Source organism: Marmota marmota, unplaced genomic scaffold, assembly GCF_001458135.2.
Source record: "Marmota marmota marmota unplaced genomic scaffold, marMar, whole genome shotgun sequence".
Taxonomy (NCBI): domain Eukaryota; kingdom Metazoa; phylum Chordata; class Mammalia; order Rodentia; family Sciuridae; genus Marmota; species Marmota marmota.
In genome coordinates this window covers 5,706,931-5,729,727 of record NW_026000205.1, presented here as the reverse complement: position 1 = coordinate 5,729,727, position 22,797 = coordinate 5,706,931, and the positions used below count along the sequence as shown (strand labels likewise).

At 39.8% G+C, this 22,797-nt stretch overlaps 1 protein-coding gene across 4 annotated transcripts; it reads left to right on the top strand.

Moving 5' to 3' along the window:
• The first annotated feature begins 6 nt into the window (after positions 1-6).
• Znf45 (zinc finger protein 45) lies at positions 7-16,599 on the top strand. 4 transcript variants are annotated; one of them, XM_048790745.1, is made up of 9 exons: positions 7-86; positions 566-884; positions 3,022-3,103; positions 4,662-4,801; positions 4,890-4,962; positions 5,609-5,653; positions 9,167-9,293; positions 10,389-10,469; positions 11,983-16,599. In XM_048790745.1, exons 5-9 carry the CDS (start codon positions 4,906-4,908, stop codon positions 13,779-13,781), a joined length of 2,109 nt encoding a protein of 702 aa, XP_048646702.1. In that variant the 5' UTR covers positions 7-86; positions 566-884; positions 3,022-3,103; positions 4,662-4,801; positions 4,890-4,905; the 3' UTR covers positions 13,782-16,599. The 4 variants fall into 4 exon arrangements, with proteins under 4 accessions (XP_048646702.1, XP_015352229.2, XP_048646703.1 ...); XM_015496743.2 differs by lacking the exon at positions 3,022-3,103; XM_048790747.1 differs by lacking the exon at positions 3,022-3,103 and having other exon boundaries at positions 8-86; positions 5,484-5,653.
• The last annotated feature ends 6,198 nt before the right edge of the window (positions 16,600-22,797 follow it).

Sequence of the window (22,797 nt, the reverse complement as noted above, 5' to 3'; positions counted from 1 at the left end):
GGGAAGTGTAGTTCCGGAGCTCGGAGCCACCCGGGCACTTCCGTCGCGGGGTAGCGATCGCGGCCTGTGTAGTAGCTCTCAGGGCGGTGAGTGGATTTGGGGACCCTGCGGTCTTCTGTAACCTTTCTGATCTGATGGTAGGGTCAGCGAGATCTGCACCTGGGTCACCGAGAAGAGAAGCCGCGACTAGCGGCGGAGGGCGGGGTGGAGGGGCAGTGGCGGCGCCGTCTTCGGTTCGCTGGGACCTTTGCTCTTGGTGGGTTCGCGAGTCCCCGGGTTGGAGGCGGACCTGGAGCGCAGCCTTTGAGCTCTGGGCTCTGCTGCCCGACCCGCCTTCCCTCTCCTTCCCCACTCCCTGTGGCTTTCAGCAGCATAAGGTTCGGTAGGAATCTTTCAGAGCATTAGTTTCCTCACGTGTAAAAGGGAATATCCCAAGTACCTGTCTTAAACATCTGTTTTCAGTCTGAGAGTACAGGTTAAATGTGCAGGACAGTGTAGGCTTGTGGCCGGGTGTTGGCGTTACTGGTAGGACCACTATAGTAAACACTGTTCGTTTCCTTGCAAGGTCTTTGCAGTACCACTCGCTCTTCCTAGCGTAAAGAAGGCCGCTCCTGGACTACTGCTACATCCTCAGCCCCTGGACTACTTCTGACCTGTTTTTTTGAAGAAAGCGTGCATCGCTCACAGATGGAGTTTGGTGAGATCCTGTGTGGATTTTCCAGTACCACAAATAAGATCATGGTATCCCCCAGCCTTCTTCCCTTACCCTGCCCCGTCTTCTGAAAGGCTGCAGAGAGGAGGAGTGAATCCCAGACTCCTGGCGGCAGAGCCTCACTGGGCAGAACCTAGGATTCATCTTCCTGTTCTGTTCAGAGTGGAAGAAGGTATTTCGTTCATTAACAAATGTTTCTGCTACAAAAGTTAAATTATTGTTGAATAATTGGAAAAATGTGTCATGAATAATAGCCATAATAGGAAATATTGAGTGCCAAGTAATGTTCTAAGGGCTTGCTGATGAAAATTAACTCATTTAACCTTTACAAAGGCCCTATGATGTAGGTATTGTTATTAGTATTATTTCACAGAAGAGGAGGAGGTATAGATACAAAGAGCTTAAATTGCTGGGGGGCCTGTAATCCTAGTTGCTCCAAGTCTGAGGCAGGAGGATTGGGAATTCAAAGCCAGCCTCAGCAACAGCTGGGTGCTAAGCAACTTGTGACACTGTATCTCTAATTAAAATACGAAAAAAAAAAAGGACTGGGAATGTGGCTCAGTGGTTGAGTGCCCCTGAGTTCAATCCCAGGTACCCAAACAAACAAACAAAAAATAAAACAAAGAGCCTAAGTTACTTATTCTTTGTTACAGTGCTAGTAAGAACAATGGAGTTTCTGTCTAGGGCTTGTGTTCTTTATATCTTTGGATATCCTAAGACATACAATTTTGAATTAGGAACTAAAAAAAAAAACAATCCATATAAATATTCAGCCATAAGAAACTAGATGCAAGGGAGTTACTTGGGAGTAAGTTGGAGAGAGAGGTTGGAATTTTATTATAGAGGATTTTGAAAGCAAGGTTAGTGGGTTTGGCCTCCTCTATAAAAATTTAAAGCATTATCAGTAACTTTATTTTAAACAATATGTATAGTTCTGATCATAAAAATGCATGCTCTTGGGCAGAGGAAAGAGCGCTCACCTAGCATGCTCGAGGCACTGGGTTCAGCACCACAGAAAAAATAAAATAAAATAAAGGTATTGTGTCCACCTACTAAAAAATAAATGTTTAAGAAAAAAATGCATGCTCTTTGTAGAGAATTCCAAAAGTTCAGAAATGTTAAGAAATACATTAAGAATTACTTGTCCTACTGGAATATAGATTTATTAACTTTTTAATGCATTTCTACTAGCAGTTTTTAAACAGGTATTGTCTATATTTATAAAATATTAATAGTGAGTTTTTACTTCCTTAGCACTTAGGTATTTTTTGGGGGGGAGGGCAGGGACAGTATTTCATCATGTTGGCCCTATTAGCCTTGAACTCACAATTCTTCCTGTCTGAGCCTCTCTCTCTTTTTTTTTTTTTTGGTACTGGGGATTGAACCCAGGATGCTTAACCCTGGGTTCACATCCCAAGCCCTTTTTATATTTTATTGAGCTATAGGTTGTTGCCGAGTTGCTCAGGGCCTAAGTTTCTGAGGCTGGCCTTGATCTAGCTATCCTTCTGCCTCAGTCTCCCAAGTTGGTGGGATTACAGGCCTAAGTCACTGTGCCCAGCTCTCTGAGTCTCCTGAGTAGTTGGAATTAGAGGTGTGTGTTACTACCTCATCTTTTCAGTTTTTCACTATGGAAATTTCCAGATATACCCAAAGCATAAATAGCTCCTATGTAACTTCAGTCTTTTCTAATCTTGATGCTTCTCCCCTTCACCTGCCACATTTTTCCCCCTTGAGTATTTTAAAGTGAATTCAGACACTGAATAAGTAGAAGGTATATGTATGATGTGTATGTATGTGTATATATATATATATATGTATATATATATATATATAAAGTTTTTATATGAAGAACAGGGACAGGAGATTATATTCATTTACTAGGGCTCTAATGAGAGAGTGCCACAGATTAAGTAGCTTAAATAACTGAGATTGATTTTTCTCATAGTTCTGGAGGCAAGAAGTTTAAGGTCAAGATGTCAGGAGTTTTGGCTTTTTCTGAGACCTTCCTCTTCCATGTGCCAGAACTCCTCTACCGCCCCTCTGTGTATTAATGTAATTACTTCTGTAAAGGCAGTATCTCCAAATAGTTACGGTCTGAGGTGCTGAGAGTTAGGACTTCCAGATGAGTTTGGAAGGAACACAAATGAGCCTATAACAGATGTTAACGGCAACTCCTTAGGTTCTTGCTCTTGGCAACTTGGAGAATATTATTAATGTGAGAAAGAGTTGTAGTTAGGAAAGGGAAGTTGGTGAATTTCTTTGCTGCGTTGAGGCGTATAACCCTTAGTTTCTTTTCTCTGTCCTGTTAGGCTATAGGGACCTTTGATTCATGGACCTCATCATATTCTCAGAGTGTTCAGCAAAAGGTTGGCAGAGAGGAGTTATCAGTGTGTAAGTGTGATTCATTTATCTGTCCCATCAGGCAACTGGAAACAGGGTGCTCCAACGTGGCTCATGACACAAAAGAAATCTTCCTCCTGTCCTTTGCAACTCAAAAGAGATCTAGACCAACTAGTCTAGTCTTGCCATGTGCCTGTGCCTGTCTGGTGGTGGGTTCATTCATTCTTTCAGTCAGTTTTACTGAACCAGTTACTTTCTTGGAGATGTTTTAGGTACTTGGAATATAAAACAATAACTGTTAATCACAAGAGAGATGGTTGATTTACTATTTCTTTTCCCCCAGAGGGAATAGGAGAGGGCAAAACATTCTTACCAAGCAGAAATTGCTGGACAGATATGGAATTAGAACAAAGCAAATCACAAATTTTGAATGCGTATTTTCTCCATGGTTGGGAAGAAATTCATAGTAGGTTCTTCTACCTATCTAATAATTAACTTAGAAGCAATAATTAACTAATACTGATCTCTTAAGCTGGATATTTTTTTCTCTATTTCTACCTTCTTCAGAATCAGAACCGTATCCTGAGATCTGGAAGGAGAACTTGTATTAGGGCCACTGTGTGTAGTTGATGCCTTGTACACTGTGCAGGGGCCTCGGCTGAGAGTAGTATCTGGAATCCAGCCTACATTTTACTTACCAAGCTGTGTGCAGCTGTAGTCACCTGAGTGTCTTTGTCAGTTTTGACTCCTATAACACACCACATACCAGGTGGCTTAACAACATACATTTATTTCTCATAGTTCTGGAGGCTGGAGAGTTCAGGATCAAGGTGTTGGCAAACCTGATGTCTGGTGAGGCCATGTTCTTAGGTTTGCAGGTGCCATCTTCTAGTAGCCTCATATTGTTCATACTGGGGGTTGAGGGACTAGCTCACTTTTTCTTCTCCTTTAAAAAAAAAAAATTAGTTGTCAGTGGGCCTTTATTTTACTTATTGTATGTGGTGCCGAGAATTGAACCCAGTGCCTCACACTTGCTAGGCAAATGCTCTACCACTGAGCCACAACCCCAGCCCTCACTTTTTCTTCTTGTAAGGACACTAATCCCATTGTGGAATTTCCACCCTCATGATTTAATTTTCTCCCAGAGGCCCAGTACATCACATTAGGGTTTTAACATATGAATTTTCAGGGGCCACATTCATTCAACCCATAGCACCAAACAAGGAACATTTTTGACTCCTTCACATGAAACAGCCATGTTGGTCCCTGGGGAATATATATTGAAGGTTTAAGCTGCCAGACATTTCCAAAAGCTTTATGTATACTTAGATACTTTGACTGACCTTCCTATGAGTTTGGTATTATTATTCCCAATTTTTAGATTAGATGCAAAGGCACAAAGTACTGGCAAGTGGAGATGTCAGTATTCAAATACTGACGGGCTGGTTAGAGCCTGTCCGTTTCATAGCTTAGTTCTCATCTCCCTCAAGCAGATCCTTTGACTTCGGAGTCCTCTCTGTTTCTGTGTCTGTCTTTTATCCATAGTTCTCAGGCTGTCATTTCTTTCTCTGTCAGACTTAGACTTCCATCTGCTTATTTTTGTCTTTAGAAGCAAAAGAGAAACAAGATTTACAACACTGGCTCTGGTGTGAGAGCTGGATTCAAGGACCACTCCTGCCTCTTGACCTCACCTGTCAATGGGTATAAGAATTGTCATCATGATTTCTTGAAAACTTGCTGAAATGCCAGGTACTTTGTCAAGGGTACTGCATGAATTTATTCATTTATTGCCCATAATAATCCTATGACTAATATTCTGTTTTTCTTCTTTTTATAGCTGAAGATGGGCACCAATGTGTAGGTGGTTGGACAAAGGTCACCTAACTATCGTAACAGTAGCTTCTTCACAGGTATGTGTGAGGGACCTAAATGAGACATGTGCCAAGTGCTTCACAAGGCCTCTAATATCTACTTAGTGTTTATTTAATGTTAGCCATTATTGTTTTTATGATTATGATGATAATTAGCTTGTTAACTTCATTGACATTGATTATCAAATTTGGGGTTAAATAAAACTTAGAGAGACACAGGTTTTTGTTAAAGTTCCTTATCTCCATGATAAAGTCTTTTTAAGACCCTACCTTGTTAACAAGGTAGATTTTGCAACCCAGTCATCCATAGAGTTAGACTCATAGACACAGAGGAGGAGTCACCAGTGGCTTGAGAGTGGGAGTTATTGCTTAGTGGGTTCAGAATTTCAGTTTGGGGTGGTACAGAAGTTCTGGAGATGAACAGTGTGGGTGGTTGCACAACATTGTCAATGCACTTACTAAACTGTACACTTAGAAGTGGTTAAAGTGGTAAATTTTACATTTTATATTTTATATCCCCCAAACCCCAGTCATTTAGGAAATCTTAAATATTATTTCAGAGGCATCAAGTTAAGCATGACAGACTAAGAGAATAACAGATACTCCAGAAGTTTGAGGTGGTTTTCATTTGAAAGCAACAACCTTTTGGCTTTTTTTCCTCATTCTCACGTTATGCCTTCCTAAGACTCAGTGTTCCCCGAAGGAGGAGGACACAATGACCAAATTCAAGGTGAGTTGGGCTTACTGTTCCACATTTTAAATTGTCGTTTTCATTTCTGAGAGATTACATACATCTTGCTTCTTTTTCTGAGGAAGAATTAAGGATAATAGTAGGCATTTGAGAAGCTCTTGGGTGCCAGATGCTTACTACCTTTTAGTATAGTTTAATTTTCATTGCTTTATCATTTTATAATTTGATCAAAAAGCATAGAAAAGTCAATAGTGGATAAAAATCTTCCAATTTTCTACTATTTTTTTTAATAAAATGACAGTTCTTTTCCCATGCTGTTTTCTTCATATGCATTCAAATATAGGATACAAAAAATTTTATATTTATTTACAGGTAAATATAATGGTATATTTGTAATCATTGTATAGATAAAATTTTGTTATACCTTTTATAAGAACTATTATATGCCCAGCATTTTTTATGATTACATCATTGTGTTAGCTGTGACCAAAATACCTGACATGCTGGGCATGATGGCGTGTGCCTGTAATCGCAGCAGCTCTGGAGGCTGAGACAGGAGGACCTCAGCTTCAACGCCAGCCTCAGCAAAAGCAAGGTGCTAAGCAACTCAGCAAGACCCTTTCTTTGAATTGAAATACAAAATAGGGCTAGGATGTGGCTCAGTGGTTGAGTGCCCCTGAGTTTAATCTCTAGCACCCCCCCAAAAAACAAACAAACAAAACACCTGACAGTAACAATTTAGTGGAAGAAAGATTTATTTTGGTTCATGGTTTTAGAAGTTCAGTCCATGGTCTGCTGGCTCCAGGGCAGAAATATGGTGGAGGAAATCTGCTCAGCTCGGGACAACGTAGAAGGAGACAGGAAGAGACCAGGGACAAATATAGTTCCAAGACCATGCTCTAGTGAACTGCTTCCTCCAGCCAGGTCTAACCTGCTTATCATTTTCACCCCTCCTGGTGAAGTCCATTCAAATCATTATTATTATTATTTAATATATATATATTGGGCTGGGGATGTGGCTCAAGCGGTAGCGCACTCGCCTGGCATGCTTGCGGCCCAGATTCGATCCTCAGCACCACATACAAACAAAGATGTTGTGTCCGCCGAAAACTAAAAAATATTAAAAAATTCTCTCTCTCTCTCTCTCTCTCTCTCAAATATATATATGTGTGTGTGTGTGTGTGTGTGTGTGTGTGTGTGTTGATGGATATTTATTTATTTATTCATTTATTTATATACAGAGCTGAGAATCAAACCCAGTGCCTCACACATGCTAGGCAAGTGCTGTACCACTGAGCCGCAACCCCAGTCCCCATTCAAATTATTAATTCATTAAATGGATTAATCTACTGATGAGGTCTGATTCCTCATAATCCAATCTTTTCACCTCTGAACATTGCTGCATTGACTAATATATGAGCTTTTCAGTGGACGTTCCAGATCCAAACCACAGCAATTAATATTCCATTAAGTTGGCATATTCTGTTGCGAGGAGAGTTGAGAGATAATTTTTCCCTGTTCATGGACATTTAAGTAGTTTAGAATTTTTACAGTTATGTTAAGGAACAGTGTAGTACAGTTTTCCTAGATCATAAGCCTTTCCCAAAAAAGGAATTTGAAGGAGTTTTGTTATTATTTTTTTTTCTAATATTTGAGGAACACTAAATTGAAAAAGCACTTTTGATATGTGGTACTTTGCATATAGACTATAAAAATACAGCATGATGTAACATGATCTAACTAATCAAAGATCCACACAATAAAGCTAGATATCTTTTACCCATGCTGGAGTTACACTGCAGATGTGTTTACTTCCTGATCTACATTTTTAAAATCCATTACATTAATTTATTTTATTGAAGTAATAATGTATTTAATTTTTAAAGCTATAATACAAGAAGACTTGCTAGGTACTTTTATTGCATTTAGATCTCAAACCAACCTTAAAAAGTAGTGCTTGGTTTCATGTGCATTGCTAAGAATCAGGATTATAGAATTTCAGAAAACTGCTAAAATTCACACTGGAGACTGAAGATTCAACTGATTCAGAAAGTCTCCTAAAGTTTTTGCTTGGATAAGAGAGCAGGGAAGGGAAAAGAATTCTCTGTGTAAAGGATTTAGGTGCTGGGACACAGAACTAAACCAGTCAGGGTCATTCCTGGTGAACTGGGCTGGCATGAAATAATCACACAGAGACAGAGAAATACCTTTTTCTTTGGGTTCTGTGATGGCTCCTCTGACCCAGGTCCTGCAAAGGAGGCAAGGCAGGCAAGAAAGAGAAAGACCATTCCTTGAATCTGGTTTTATTGGGGAGAAGCCATTCAAATGAGGCAAGGGGTAGGATTACAAGGGAACAGGTGAGTGTAACTCAACCCCACCAGGTGACGCCTACTCCTGGAGCCATGCCTCATTATCTGAGCGGAGGTAAATGTTAATGTGGGGTGCAATAATTGTTCAGTATCTCTTGCTCAGGGCTTAAGGACGTGTATTTCCAGAGCAGCTCCCAACACTTAGGCCTTTCTTTGTGGGTGCCAAAGTTGTCCTGGTGGGTTGGAGATACTACAGATCATACTGCCCCTTCTCAGTTCACGCTTCAGTGACCCATTGTCTATATTATTGACATAATTCATAGTTCTGCACATTCAGGCAGAACTCTGGGGATGAACAGTGTTCAGATGAAAAGTTAAAACAGTGTTTAATTCTTATCAAAAAAATTCTTAATCATGAGTAATTCTGTTTCCTAGGCAACATCTTGAAACAGTTTTGTCACAGTTGAGGGTGCTAGTGGATAAAATCTAGGGATGCTGCTAAACATCTTATAGTGCACCAGACAGCCCCCCATAGCCAAGAAGTGTCTGGCCCAAAATATCAGTTGTGCTAAAGTTGCGAAATACTGCCGTTACACAAAGCTATATAAGAATAATAGCAAAATATGGGTGGAAATGTCCAATATGTACACATACATACATATACCCAAAAACAAAAGTTTAAAATATTTAGTAGAAATTTAACAGAGACATAAGGTAAAACTCTAAATGGGATATAAGAAAAAGGATAATAATAAGCAAGGTACCAAAGAAAAAATAAAAAAGGCCAGTAAATGTATGAAAATAGGATCTCATTAATCATCAAATAAGTGCAAGTAACCAAAACATGTTTTTTTTTTTTTTTACTAACTAGATTACCTAGAATTTTAAAAAAAGTCAGTGTTGTCTATGATAATTTAGATAAATATGTATATTCTTTGGGGGAAGGATAAAATAGGGGAAAATTTGAAACCTGTCACTGTACATCAAATTTTGAAGTTGCATATTCATTGATATTGTAATTTTCACTTCTAATAATTAGATGGACTAATATTTACAAAAAAGTTGATCTTTTCAGCATTTATTATGACAAGAAAGAAATCTTTAAGACTTATATTATGGTAAAGTTGACTCTGGTCTCTTAGAATCTAGAACTGCAACACATCTTTTCTACTTTTCTCAGTGTTACCCTTCTTCCAGTGGATTTTTGCCGCAGCATTTAGGTGGAGTCTGTTTGATGTTTTAGGAGGTGGTGACATTCAAGGACGTGGCTGTGGTCTTCACTGAGGAGGAACTGAGGCTGCTGGACTCTGCCCAGAGGAAGCTGTACCAAGATGTGATGCTGGAGAACTTCAGGAATGTGGTCTCAGTGGGTGAGGACAGATGCTCTGGCGGAACATTAGCTCCCTGTGGCACGTCTGTGTCCCTAGATGTGCAGGGCTTTGGAGTTTTCTTTGGAGTTTTCATCATGAGACAGAGTTGAAATCTTTTTGATTTTTCTCCCCTGAGTAATGTGTTTTTTGTAAATGAATAAGTTGACAATATGATTGCTGTAATTTTTGTCTTTTCTCAAATTGCAGTCATCTGGGCTGGGGATATAGCTCATTTGTTAGAATGCTTGCTGCACATGCACAAGGCCCTGTGTTCAATCTCCAGCACTACACACATGCACTACACCAAACATACACACACACACACACACACACACACAAATTGCAGTCATCTCCAATTAGTGGGTCATGGTATTTAGTGAATTGTATGAAATTTTTTTTTTTTAGTTGTTGATGGACCTTTATTTTGTTTATTTACATTCGGTGCTCAAACCCAGTGCCTCACACCTGCTAGGCAAGAGCTCTACCACTGAGTCACAACCTCAGCCTTGTATGAATGTTTCTTAATGAAATACATTACAGTAGAAAATACTATACGTGGCCATAACTGCAAAACTGCATCGCATTGCCAAGAGCAGTGTGAGAGACAGTGGGGAGGGTACAGTGAAAACAGACATTTCTTTTTAAAAAAAAAAAAATTATTTATTTATTTACTTATTTATTTTTAGCAGTATGGTGAGGAAAGCAGGTCATGACACGGCCACCAAGAAGGAGAAAAAGAGGAGAGAGGAGAGAGAGGACTTTTTTTTTCCAGTAATGTATACTAATGTCTTCATATTTGGGGTCTTCGCATAGAATATATTTCCTCTGTTGAGTCATGATTGCAAGTTTGGAAAACACTAGCTTTTTTTTTTTTAGTTGTAGATGGACACAATACCTTTATTTCATTTATTTATTTATTTTATGTGGTGCTGAGGATTGAACCCCGGGTCTTGCACATGCTAGATGAGCACTCTACTGCTGAGCCACGACCCCAGCCCATAAACACTAGTTTTGATGTCCTGAAGATGATGCAGGGAGAATGACAATTTTTAGCAATTTTGGCCTCTAATGCATTTTGTTTTTGTCTTTTCGTAGGACATCAGTCCATCACACCAGAGAGAGAGAGAGAAGAGCTTTGGATGAAGAAGGTGTCAACTCAGAGTGGTAACTCCCCAGGTGAGAACCATGCAGTTCTGCGTCTGTCCTTGTCATCTCCACAGCTTTGCTCTGAGTTAAACTAGTGCCTGGGTCTCTAATCACCGAAGTGGTCTTTATTCTGCCCTCACCCTTCAGTTGTGCTCTCTTATAAGTCCACTCTCCACTTTAATTGGCTCCTTTTTTTTTTTAAATTTTTTTAAGTCGTTGATGGATCTTTATTTATTTTTATGTGGTGCTGAGAATCGAACCCAGTGCCTTACACATGCTAGGCAAGTGCTCTATCACTGAGCCACAATCCCAGCCTCTTTGACTCTTGAATGTTAGTCAGATCATGTCTCATTTCTTATTCTAAACCTCTAACGACTTCTTACTTCATTTAGAGTAAAATCCAGGTACCTAAAGTGGTTTATAATGTCTCATGTGTCTGTCTGCTCCTTGTTTCCCCATTGTTCTGTAAACACACCTGTGACTTTCCTCCTTGTCAATCAGTTCCATCCGTACTGGCCTCTCTGCTAGGCTGAGTGTGCTTGTGCCTCATCACCTGCTGCTTGGACTGCTTTTTGTAAGGAGTGGTGTTTCCTTCTGAAGTAAGGCCCCTCCCTTACTTCATCAGGTCTCTTCTCAGATGTCCTATCTGAAGAAAAGCCTTCCATGACCACTCTGTTAATTTTGCCTTCTTCCTTTACTTCCCTTTTCCTGTTTATTTTACATCTAAGCATTGATCACCACTTATTATATTAACATATTTTTGTTTACATGATTATCTCACTGTATTCCCACTGGAATGTGACCTCAGAAGAAAGGAAAATTTTTGTCTATTTTGTTGGTCTATCCTCAGTGTATAAAATTGACCAGGCAGAGGGCAGGTTTCCTATAAATACTTGTGGAATGAATTAATGTGTTAATAATGGTTACATGGATTTTTTTCTATTAGTTATGGAGATACTTAAAGGTTGGTAAGTACAAATGTACAAATGTGTGATGAAACTCAATCTAGAACAGCTTTATTCGGTTAGGTGTCTAACCTATTTCTAGTTTACGAGGTTCTTTTGGATATAGGTAAACATATGCTAATATCCATTAATTCACTGTCTTAGTCTGTCGCAATTGCTATAACAATTACCCTAGACTGAATGGCTGAGCCAGTTGTACATGCAGTAAGCAGAAAAATTATGTAGAAGATTTTACCAGACACCTGCTGCAGCAAAAGAAGGCAAGCCTTTTGGTAAGGTTCAGCTTCTTGGTATAAGTTTCCTAGGAAGTATTATTCTTGCTCTTTGAGTATCAAATTTCTAACTTATAGCTTACTTATAAAACTTAGGAAAACTCTAAATTGGTGTCATTATTGTGCAGTGAATGGGAGCATAGTAGACTGTCTCTTGGTTTTTGGGCTCTTATAAGACAGATAACCTAATGCATGATGATAAAGAAAAATAGAACCTTCTTAATAAAACCTTAGGCTATTGGCCTTATCATGTAACTGAACAGAGCATTCACATGCCTCATCTCTGAATTCTCTTTGTCCTTTTAGGAAATAAGAATCTAAGTGAGATAGAGACTCTCCAAGAAGTAAGGTTACAGTATCTGCCCCATGATGAGCTTTTCTACTCACAAGTCTGGCAACAGGTTACAGGGGACTTAACTGGGCATCAAGATTCCATGATAAATATTCAAGGAACTGGCTCTTGGTTAAAAAAACAAGATGTTGCATTCTCTGAAGATGTGTTCAAGAAATGTTTTAACAAGGATTCACGTCTTCAAGTTTACCACAGAATCCATGTTGATAAAAAACATTACAAAAGGGAGACATGTAAGAAAGGTTCAATTTGGGATTCTCATCTTGAAGTTAACCAGAGACCCCATGCAGGAGACAAGCCCTACAAATGTGAAAAATGTGATAATACCTTCCGTCGATTTTCCAGTCTGCAAGCCCATCAGAGAGTGCACAGTAGAGAGAGTTCAAACAAATCTGATGAATTGTGTAAGGGTTTCAGTCAAAAGTTGCAATTTCCCCATCATCGGAGAGTCTGTACTGGAGAGAATCCATACAAGCATGAGGAGCATGGGAGGAGTGTCCGAAAAAGCTCATATTGCCAAGGTCCTCTGCTAGTCCACCCAGGAGAGAAACCCTATAAATGTGAGGAGTGTGGAGTGAGCTTCAGCCAGAGCTCTTATCTTCAAGTCCATCAGAGAGTCCACACTGGAAAGAAACCTTATAAATGTGAAGAGTGTGGGAAGGGTTTCAGTTGGCGTTCACGACTACAGGCCCATCAGCGAATCCACACTGGAGAGAAACCATACAAATGCAATGCATGTGGCAAGGGCTTTAGTTATAGCTCACACCTTAACATTCACTGTAGAATCCACACAGGGGAGAAACCCTACAAATGTGAGGAGTGTGGGAAAGGCTTCAGTGTGGGTTCACACCTTCAAGCCCATCAGATAAGCCACACTGGAGAGAAACCATACAAATGTGAGGAGTGTGGGAAGGGTTTCTGTCGGGCCTCAAATCTTCTGGACCATCAGAGAGGCCATACTGGAGAGAAACCGTATCAGTGTGATGCTTGTGGCAAGGGCTTCAGTCGTAGCTCAGATTTTAACATTCATTTTAGAGTCCATACAGGAGAAAAACCCTATAAATGTGAGGAGTGTGGTAAGGGCTTCAGTCAGGCCTCAAATCTTCTGGCCCATCAGAGAGGCCACACTGGAGAAAAGCCATACAAATGTGGTACTTGTGGGAAGGGCTTCAGTCGGAGTTCAGATCTTAACGTTCACTGTAGAATCCATACAGGAGAGAAACCCTATAAATGTGAAAAGTGTGGCAAGGCTTTCAGTCAGTTCTCAAGTCTTCAAGTGCATCAGAGAGTCCACACTGGGGAGAAACCATATCAGTGTGCTGAGTGTGGGAAGGGCTTCAGTGTAGGTTCTCAGCTTCAAGCCCATCAGAGGTGCCACACTGGAGAGAAACCATATCAATGTGCGGAGTGTGGGAAGGGCTTCTGTCGGGCCTCAAACTTTCTGGCTCATCGTGGCGTCCACACAGGAGAAAAACCATACCGATGTGATGTGTGTGGAAAGCGTTTTCGACAGAGATCCTACCTTCAAGCCCACCAGAGGGTCCACACTGGAGAGAAGCCATACAAATGTGAGGAATGTGGGAAAGTCTTCAGTTGGAGCTCATACCTTCAAGCCCATCAGAGAGTTCACACTGGAGAAAAACCATACACATGTGAGGAATGTGGGAAGGGCTTCAGTTGGAGCTCAAGTCTTATAATTCATCAGAGAATCCATGCTGATGATGAGGGTGATAAGGACTTCCCTTCATCATAAACTCATAAATTTTACGTTTTAGTATCTCAAATGGGTGCTGAAATAGTCCAATTATCAGAGCTGTCATAGAAGATAAAAGATTTGCTTAATAAAAGGGCTGGTTTTTGCTAGAGATTGATAGTGGTTGAGAGACCAAACACAGAGAAACCTCATAAGAATAGAACCATAGGACTTTATTCAGAACCTTCACCTCTAACAGATATATACAGACAAGAAGCTCAAGAAGGATGAATCTTATCTGGAAGAAACTAAAAAGTACCAAGATGGAAGTGCCAAAATCCATTCAATTAGAATATAATTTCCAAGAGAGTAGAGACCTTATTGACTGCCAAATCTCTGCATTTTTCAGTGCCTAGTATATTGTATGCTCACAGTAATTGCTAAATAGTAGAAAGGAGACCAGTTATATTTAAAGTTTTTTATCCAGTTCATCTCTAAATTAGTTTCTGTAAAATCATCCTCAGATGAATTGTTCTACAAGGCTTAGAGGACATTTAAATTAGATATATGCACACATCTTTCCAACCCTGTGCATCCTATAAATGAAGATTTATCAAATTGGGGAGTGGTATAGCTCATTATTAGGTTCATAACTCAGTTCAGTGGATTGTGGCCAGAATTATTGTACCTTATTGGGGTATAGTTTGAATTCAGTAACATGTATAAATCTCAAATCTGTGGCTTCCTAAATTGTTTTTTGGTGCTGGGGATGGAACCCAGGGTCTCACCCATGCTAAGCAAGTCCTCTATCACTGATCTACACCCCAGTTCACTTCCTAAGTTTTGACAAATGTGTACAATATTTTTGTTAAGCAGAAAGTTTCTCCATGCCCATTCCCAGTTAATCCCACCTTCAATGCCAATATATATTATGATTTTTACTCTATAAATTAGTTAGCTCTGTTGAATATCATATTGGTTCAGTACTTTTCTGTTTGTGGATCCTTAGGATTAGTGTTTCAGATTCAGAGAAAACATTTAACAAAATTTAGCATCTGTTCATGATTAAAAATTTCTTAGATAAAAGATATATGAAACATAACATTAAAAAATTTTTAAATAAGGAATAATTTATATACACTAAAGCTGAGCTTTGGTAAATGTTTACTGTCAGGTAACCACCACCACAGTAAAAAACTTTTAAAAGTTCTAGTACTCCCTGCCTCAAAGTTCCCTTGTTCAGTAGTCAGCCCTTCTCCCCATTGCCAGTCCGTGGCAACCACTGACATGTTTTTTATTACTTTTACTTTTTCCAATGGAATCTAATAGAATGTAGATTGTTGATTCTGGCTTTTTGCACTTTGCATAATGCTTGGGAGATTTGCCCGTCTTCTTACATGTATCTGTCATTTCCTTTTTTTGTGGAGCGGGACAGTGCTCGGGATCAAACTTAGGGCCACATGAATGCTAGGCTAATGCTCTACCACTGGGCTCCTTCCCCAGGCCTCAAGTCATTCCTCTTATTGCTGAGTAGTACTCTGTTGTGTGGATGTACCACATTTGCTTATCCATTTGTCACTTGAAGAATATTTGGGTTTTCAGTTTCAGCAGCTATGAAGAAAGCAGCTAGAAACATTTGCATACAGTTTTGTGTATCAACATGATTCCTTTTATCTTCATAAATATCTAGGATTATTGCTGGGTTGTATGGTAAAAATATTTTTAACTTTCCAAAACATGGACAAACTTCTAAAATGGCTGTCCATTTTGTATTCCCATCATCAATGTATGAGAGTCCCAGTTCTTTCTCACCAAGATGTGTTAGGGTTTCCTTTTGTTTTTGTTTAATCTGTTGTGTTTCACAAGGCTTTAGTGGTATCTCGTTTTGGTTGTAATTTGTGTTTCCCTAGGACTACGTTCAGTGTCTTTACATGTGCTTGTTTGGTGTTCTTATTTACTTTGGTGAACTGTTGAAATCGTGGCCCTTTAAAAAAAAAAAAAACAGAAAAAACAACTGTGTGTGTTAAGGAAAAAAAAAAAAAACAAACTCTGTGTGTGTGTGTGTGTGTATATAACTGATCCAAATACATATCTGTTGTTAGCCATGTGCTTTGCAAATATTTTATCACAGTATGTGGCATTTGTTTTTATTTGACTAACAGTATTTTTCACAGAGTGGAAATTTAAAATTTTTTGATAAGGTTCAATTTTGGACTTTAATGGATTATTATTTTTCTGTTCCCAGATATAAGTACTCTACCTAATCCAAGGTAACAAAAATTTTATGTCTTCAGGACTGTGAGGATATCTAGGACTGTGAGCCATTTGAGTTAATCTGTTAAGGTGTGAGGCCAAGGTCCCTTTTTTTGTATGGACACTCAATTATCTACCTTTTCAACACTGAATTGCTCTCTCACCTTTGTCGAAAATCTGTGTGTAGGTCTTTTTCTGGCCTTTGGTTTCATTGATCTTTGGATCTATCATTTTGCCAAATATTGCACAACCATAGCTCTTGTTTATATATCTTGAAATAGGATAATGTAAGTCTTCCGATTCCATTGTTTTTCAGCACTAATTTGACTTTTGTTTATCCTCCTATAATCTGTAGACTCTAGCTTTGTGATTTTTAAAAGTGCATTCTTCTGATTTTTCTTAGGATTTCATTGAATGTATAAAATGAATTTAGAGACAATTGTCATCTTAGCAATATTGAATGTTCCACATCATAGACATGGTATAATTTTGTTTGGAACTTCTTTGGTTACTTTCATGAGAAGTTTGTAGTTTTTAGCATATAGATCCTGTACATATTTTATTAGATTTATACATAAGTATCCCATGCTTTTTGGTGCTAAATTAAATGGTACTATTTATCAAACATTAATTTTCAGTTGTTCATTGCTAAAATGTAGAAGTACAATTTTTATGTACTACAATAGAAGTACAATTGTTTATATCCTACCCTCTTGCCAAACTTAATAGTTTAAATTGTTAAATAGCTGATTCCTTTCTCTCTCCCATGTATTGTGCCCAGGGGTCCTTAACCACAGGACTACCTCCCAGACTTTTTTTTTTTCCATTTTGAGACAGGGTCTCACTAAATTGCCTAGAGCCTTATTAAGTTGCTGAGGCTGGTCTCAACTTGTGATTCTCCTGCCTTAGTCTCTTGAGTCACTGGGATTACAGGCATGCACCACCATGCCCAACCCTTGGGACTTTGTGGGTGGATAATCATGTTATCTGTAAAAACTTTTTTTTTCTTTTTCCCTGCCAATCTGTATACCTGTTACAGCAACTGCATTGTGACATGGAGCAGCTCCCTCCAAAGTTAGGTTTGTTTTTCATGAATTGTGACAGTAGCCCCTTTGATTCAAAAAGGTGAGGAATGGGGTTTATTGTGAAATCTAGTACAGAAAGAGTAGTCAGTAGAAGGTCTAGAACAGAAAGAGTAGTCAGTGTTCATATTATACAGGGGAAGTTCTGCCAGCAGGAAGTTTAAAAGAGATGGTGGGAGGGCACATGCACTTGGGATCCACAGGGGAACCTTGTCAGGATTGTGAAGGAGGCAGTAGACATGGGAAGGTGATGAGGCTTATGGATTGCTTACACTAAGTCAAAGTGTAAGTTTCCTAGAATTGTCACGGTTCACCCCTAATATTTGGGTCAGTACTACAATCTCAGGTTTCCTGTGAACAAATATGTATTGGAGAAAGGTGAAGTTTGCAAATTGACCCAAATAGTGACTTAGGTTTTAAAAAACTAAAGAGGGCATGAATTGTTACCATCCAAAACCAAATGGGACAAGTTAAGGCTTGTTTGAGAGATCAGAGCAAAGAGAGCCAATACTTATTGCTTGAATGCATACAGCTGCTTTTCATAGACCAAATTTTGCATCCAAATTTGATAGAGGTAGGTCTCTGGACCTTGTTGTACGTCATGGTAGTTTAGCCAAGATCAAAGTCTAATCAACATTTCTAATGTCTTATATGATGGCTTCATAAGTTTCTTTCTTTAGTACAGTATCATCACTAATTCCATAGCTGAGTGTGTGGGGATATACAGGCCCTTGATTGTCCTTTCTCCATACATTTTGAACAGTGGAGGGCTACAGAAATAGCCAATAGGTAAAAAAAAAAAAAAAAAAAAGTATGTGTAAAATGGGATCCCTCAGATAAATGTAAATTGTAGTTGTGATGGATAAATTGGGACAGTATAAAATATTAAGCTCGATCAGTAGCTTTGAAGCAATATCAGTAATATTTGGTAAGGTGCCGCAGTCCGGCTGCAGCAAAATAACCGGGGGGTGACGAATAACTTGTGTATGTTGATACAGCATGAGTGGGAGCCGTTTATTGCAGGACAGGAGCAGTATTTATACATTCCACACAGCTTATCTAATTAACATAAACTAGATACATCAGTCAACCAATCAGGAATCTCCACACTTAATGGCTTGCTTTTGTTACTTCTCAAACCACTCCCTCTGGCATTTTGCCAGGCACCATCCAGACTTGTTTACCAACTCTAACATTCCCCTGGCAAAATGCCAGGTGTTATTTTGACTTGTTTACAGACTCAGTAAGGGGCCTTAACTGGAGATATTATAGGGATTATGAATGTTATGAGGTATTCATTTTTACTCATGTTAAGGGTAGGCCAAATAGGGCAACTGGAAGGGAAAAAAGGAGACAAGGATTCTTTTTGAAATGAAATTATTAAAAACAACAGTTAATTCTTTCAACCTTCTTTGTTCTGACAACATGAGGTGTTCATAAATTTAATAGGTCATTGTTTAATAGCACTAGCATAACCGTTTGTAAAGGGATTGGCATTGGATTTCTGCAGTCTTTCTTACTCCCAACACTTTTGACAAAATATGTAGGGGCTTTCTATACCACTTCTCCAACTCTGACACCAAGTGGGTGTGTAATGAAATGATTTATTTCATTTCTGATAGTAAGTACCTGGTTAGCACCAGATCCCAAAGATTAAGGGCTCATTCCCATAAGACTCCCCCAACTGAGAATCCAGCCTTGAAGTCCCAGGCCTCTTAGTTCTGACCAACTAGCTCCCTCCTTGGATGCAAGAATTTCCTAGAATGATTTGCAGAACTCAGGAATTCCTGAGTTTAATTTCTCTTGCCAATCTATTACAACAGATAAAACAGCCACATGGAAGAGGTACATAGGGTGAGGTACCTGGGAGTGCCGGAGGCAATGCAGCGTTTCCATGCCCCCTCCAAGAGCATCCCTCTCCCAGCACCTATCAAGATGTAGTGTTGTAGTCACCAACTTGGAAGCTCTTTGAACTCTCAAAGGGGTTTTTATGGAAATTTCACTATGTGTGCATGGCTGAGGAAATTTACCCTTAGACTGAGCTCCATCTGTGCCCCCTCTTCCCCTTCTGAGACATCAGTAGTGAGTGGGGCTCATGGTTCCAACTCTAAAAATGTTGTAGAATAAGAAGTGTTGCTTTCAAAATGTTCTGAATGTGCCGATATCTCTTTGTTTTGTTTTGTGGTGCTGGGGATTGAACCCAGGGCCTTGTGCATAAGAGGCAAGTACTCTACCAACTGAGCAATATCCCCATCCCTGTATGGATATCATTTCTTTATACACTTAAAAAGGCTGCTTTTGTGAATTACATATAAAAATACATTTTTTTTGTTGTTGTTGTTTGTTTTGTAGTGGAGAGTGAACCCAGGGCCTGGCATGGGCTAGGCAATCATGCTACCCCTGAGCATGTTTTCTAAACATTATGTTAAAAATACTTTTCATGGGCTGGGATTGTGGTTTTGTAAGCGCTTCTCTAGAATGTGTAAGGCACCAGGTTCCATCCTTAGCACCAAATATATATGAAAAAAAAGTTCATGACCTTAAAAAAAATTTTTTTTTCGTGGCCAAAAAAGAAAAGGAACAACCAGAAAGTAAAAAAGAAAAAAATAAACTGGGAGAAAATATTAACAAGAAAAATGAGACATGAATACACAAACAATATTTAAATGATGAGGTTAAAACATAGAAAAGGTTTGGAAAATTTACCAAAAATTAATAATGACCCTTGAAAACACAAAGGTGTTCTATTTTATTTACAATACAGAAAATATATGTTTAAAACTACATTTAGATACCGGTCTACCTCGCCTATTCTGCAAATCAGGCTTTAGCTTCATAACGTCAGATTAAATACCTTTTCAGTCGCTTACTGAGTCCTGGTTAATTCCTTGAAGAGCCTATCTCATTCCTTCCAACAACCCTGCCAGGCTGGAGGGTATTTACACTGTCTTTGAAATAGTTTTGTGTGAGGATTCGGGTGAATGTGAGGACAGCCCTCACTTCACATCATCACATAGGAGCCTAGGAATGGACGTGCAACCACGTTCCGTGGAAAAGCAACGCTCTCTGAAGCGTTCTGGGAAACGTCCATTGGTTACTTGGAGTCCCACGTCGTTCCCCTGGGACGGGGGTGGGGGGGAGGAACGTCCCAGGAATTCTGGGAAGTGTAGTCCAGGCAGTCCGTAGCGTCGCGGGCATCTTTGCTTAGGAGGGCGGATGCCTGGAATTCTGGGAAGTATATTCCGGAAGGCTGAGTCAGACACTTCCGCTCCCTGAGCCGGAAGTTGCTGCTGTTTGTGTGTGTTTTTTTTCTCATGGTGATTGAAATCAGTTTCTTGGGCCCTGGGAGCTCTTCCGAATTTCCTGGCCCCCCACCCCACAGGCACCCTCAATGACTCTGCCTTCAGTTTAGGGGAAAGGAAGCCTCCGCGGAGAGCAGGGGTTTGGAGCGGTGACAAACCAAGTTTCCGTTTTCCCCGCGGAGCCTGCTCGCGTTTGAGAGTCTGTGGTGGAGTCCCCGGGTTCGTGACCTGGTCAGGGCGTGTATCACCTGGTTTGAGGGTTTCCGGGGGCTCTCGGCTCGCCTAATCCGCCCCTCTCCACCGCTAACGCGAGGCCATTTCCTCGGGTGGCCCACGTTGGGGACTTACTCGATGGGGGGGGGGCTCATTGTCGTCATTTTAAATGTACCATCCTAATGGCATGGTTTGGGAATTGCAAGAGGGTCTTCAAAGCAAAGACTTAAAACCGTTACGAGCACCTAGTGAATGGTGGCTTTTCTTGTTACCATTTATTTCCCGCTGAATGGCGGGAGACCCTGGGTTGAGGCTAGAGAGCTCCAGCTGCCGGTGTTCTGGCTCTTGTTTGGGGTCCTTGCAGACCCGTTCATTCTGGTGCCTACTTGAGCAGAGGGAGGCCATGATTGAACTTCATTCCCATCAGAGGGTGCACAGTGGAGAAAAGCCATACCGATTGAGGAGTGTGGGAAGAGTTTTACTCAGAATTCCCAACTTTATTCCCATAGGAGGGTCCACACGGGAGAAAGACCCTATATTTGTAAGGAATGTGGGAAGAGCTTTGGCTGGGCCTCCGATCTTTTGAAACATCAGAGACTCCACAGTGGAGAAAAACCATTCAAGTGTGAAAAGTGTGGCAAGAGCTTTACTCAGAATTCACAACTTCATACCCATGGGAGAGTCCACACTGGGGTAAAGCCATGAAAGTGTGAGGAGTGGGGATAGCTTCACTTGGGCATCAAGTCACCAAGACACCACGGTGGAGTAGAACCCTTCAATTGCAAAGAGTATGGGAAGAGCTTTGGACACAGTTCATATGTGAAAGTGCACAATGGATAAATGGCTTACAAATCAAGGACTTTGGGTAGGATTACATTGGAGCTCAAATCTTGATCTGTGTTTGAAGGTCCACACAGGAGATAACCCATGCAGATGTGGAGAACGGTGTAATTCTTTCAGTCAGTCTCACAGTCTCAGTTTTCAACTGCATCAGAGCACCCCCACCCCTCACCCCCCGCCAAATTACCTTGGAAATGTGATGCATGTCTTTAGTTGGTCTTCACAACTACTCCTATTAGAAACCGTAGAGATGGGGGATGTCTGGGGTGGATTTGTAGTTCAGTGGTAGAGTGCTCACCTAGTATTTGTGAGGCACCAAGTTCTATCCTCATCACCGCATAAAAATAAATAAAATAAAAGTATTATGTTCATCTACAACTAAAAAGAAAACTATAAAAAAAGGTGAGGGTATGTGTGATAAGCACTCAGTTAAGTGTACCTTAAAATTCATCACAGAATCCATACTGGTGAAAAATTTTATCCAAGGAAATTTACGAGGGGAAACATTCATTAAGGAAAGTTTGATCGTAGCTCAGCATGTCCCAATGGTCTGAGGACCACATAATAGAGCCTTCTTGTAACTGGTGAAGTAAGGGTCATATTCAGAAGTATCAAGAAAATGAATCCTGCAGAAAATAACTTGGGGAACAAACTTGAATTAAAATGCAGAATGCACACAGTACTGCAATCCAGAGCATTAATTTGAATATTATCTTACTACACTTGTCTCCTAGCCTCTCCCCATTCTGAATCTTTTGAATTTTTCTCATACTAAGACTGAAAGATTTTAAACAAAAGCAAAAACAAATGACTAAATGGTTTTGTTAACTGCAATAATATACTACAGCATATTTCATAAAGTTTTCAGTAGTGTTAATACAAGATTTACAGTAACAGTCTGAAAGATTGTGATGTAGTTACTTAATCCTGAGTTGATAATGACTTATAATTAATTTTTTATACTTCCAGGCAGTGACTTATTTTGATGAGATTGTCTTCTGTTTGCTGTAGTATTTATTTTAATCAAACTTGTCAGGTCATAACTATGCAAAAATGGAAGGACACTTGTCAAATTCCCTACCCCATATTTTTTCTCTTTCCCTATGAATAAGTACTTTGAAAACTGGAGTTTGGTAATCTCATCAAATATATTCATTATTGGGGCAGGATTAAAATTTATGTGGTCTTTGTTGGCGGCAGTAAAAGTATGTCTTTTGGATAGCAGTATGTGTCAGAAGTATAATCAGAAATCAAAGAATGGGAAGTTATAATTTTATGAGGTTAAAGTACCAAAAGGTAGAACACCATATTGATGATGTTATTCCCCCCTTTCCCCCCAAATACTAGAGATTGAACGCAGTCCCAGTGGCACTCTACCACTGAGCT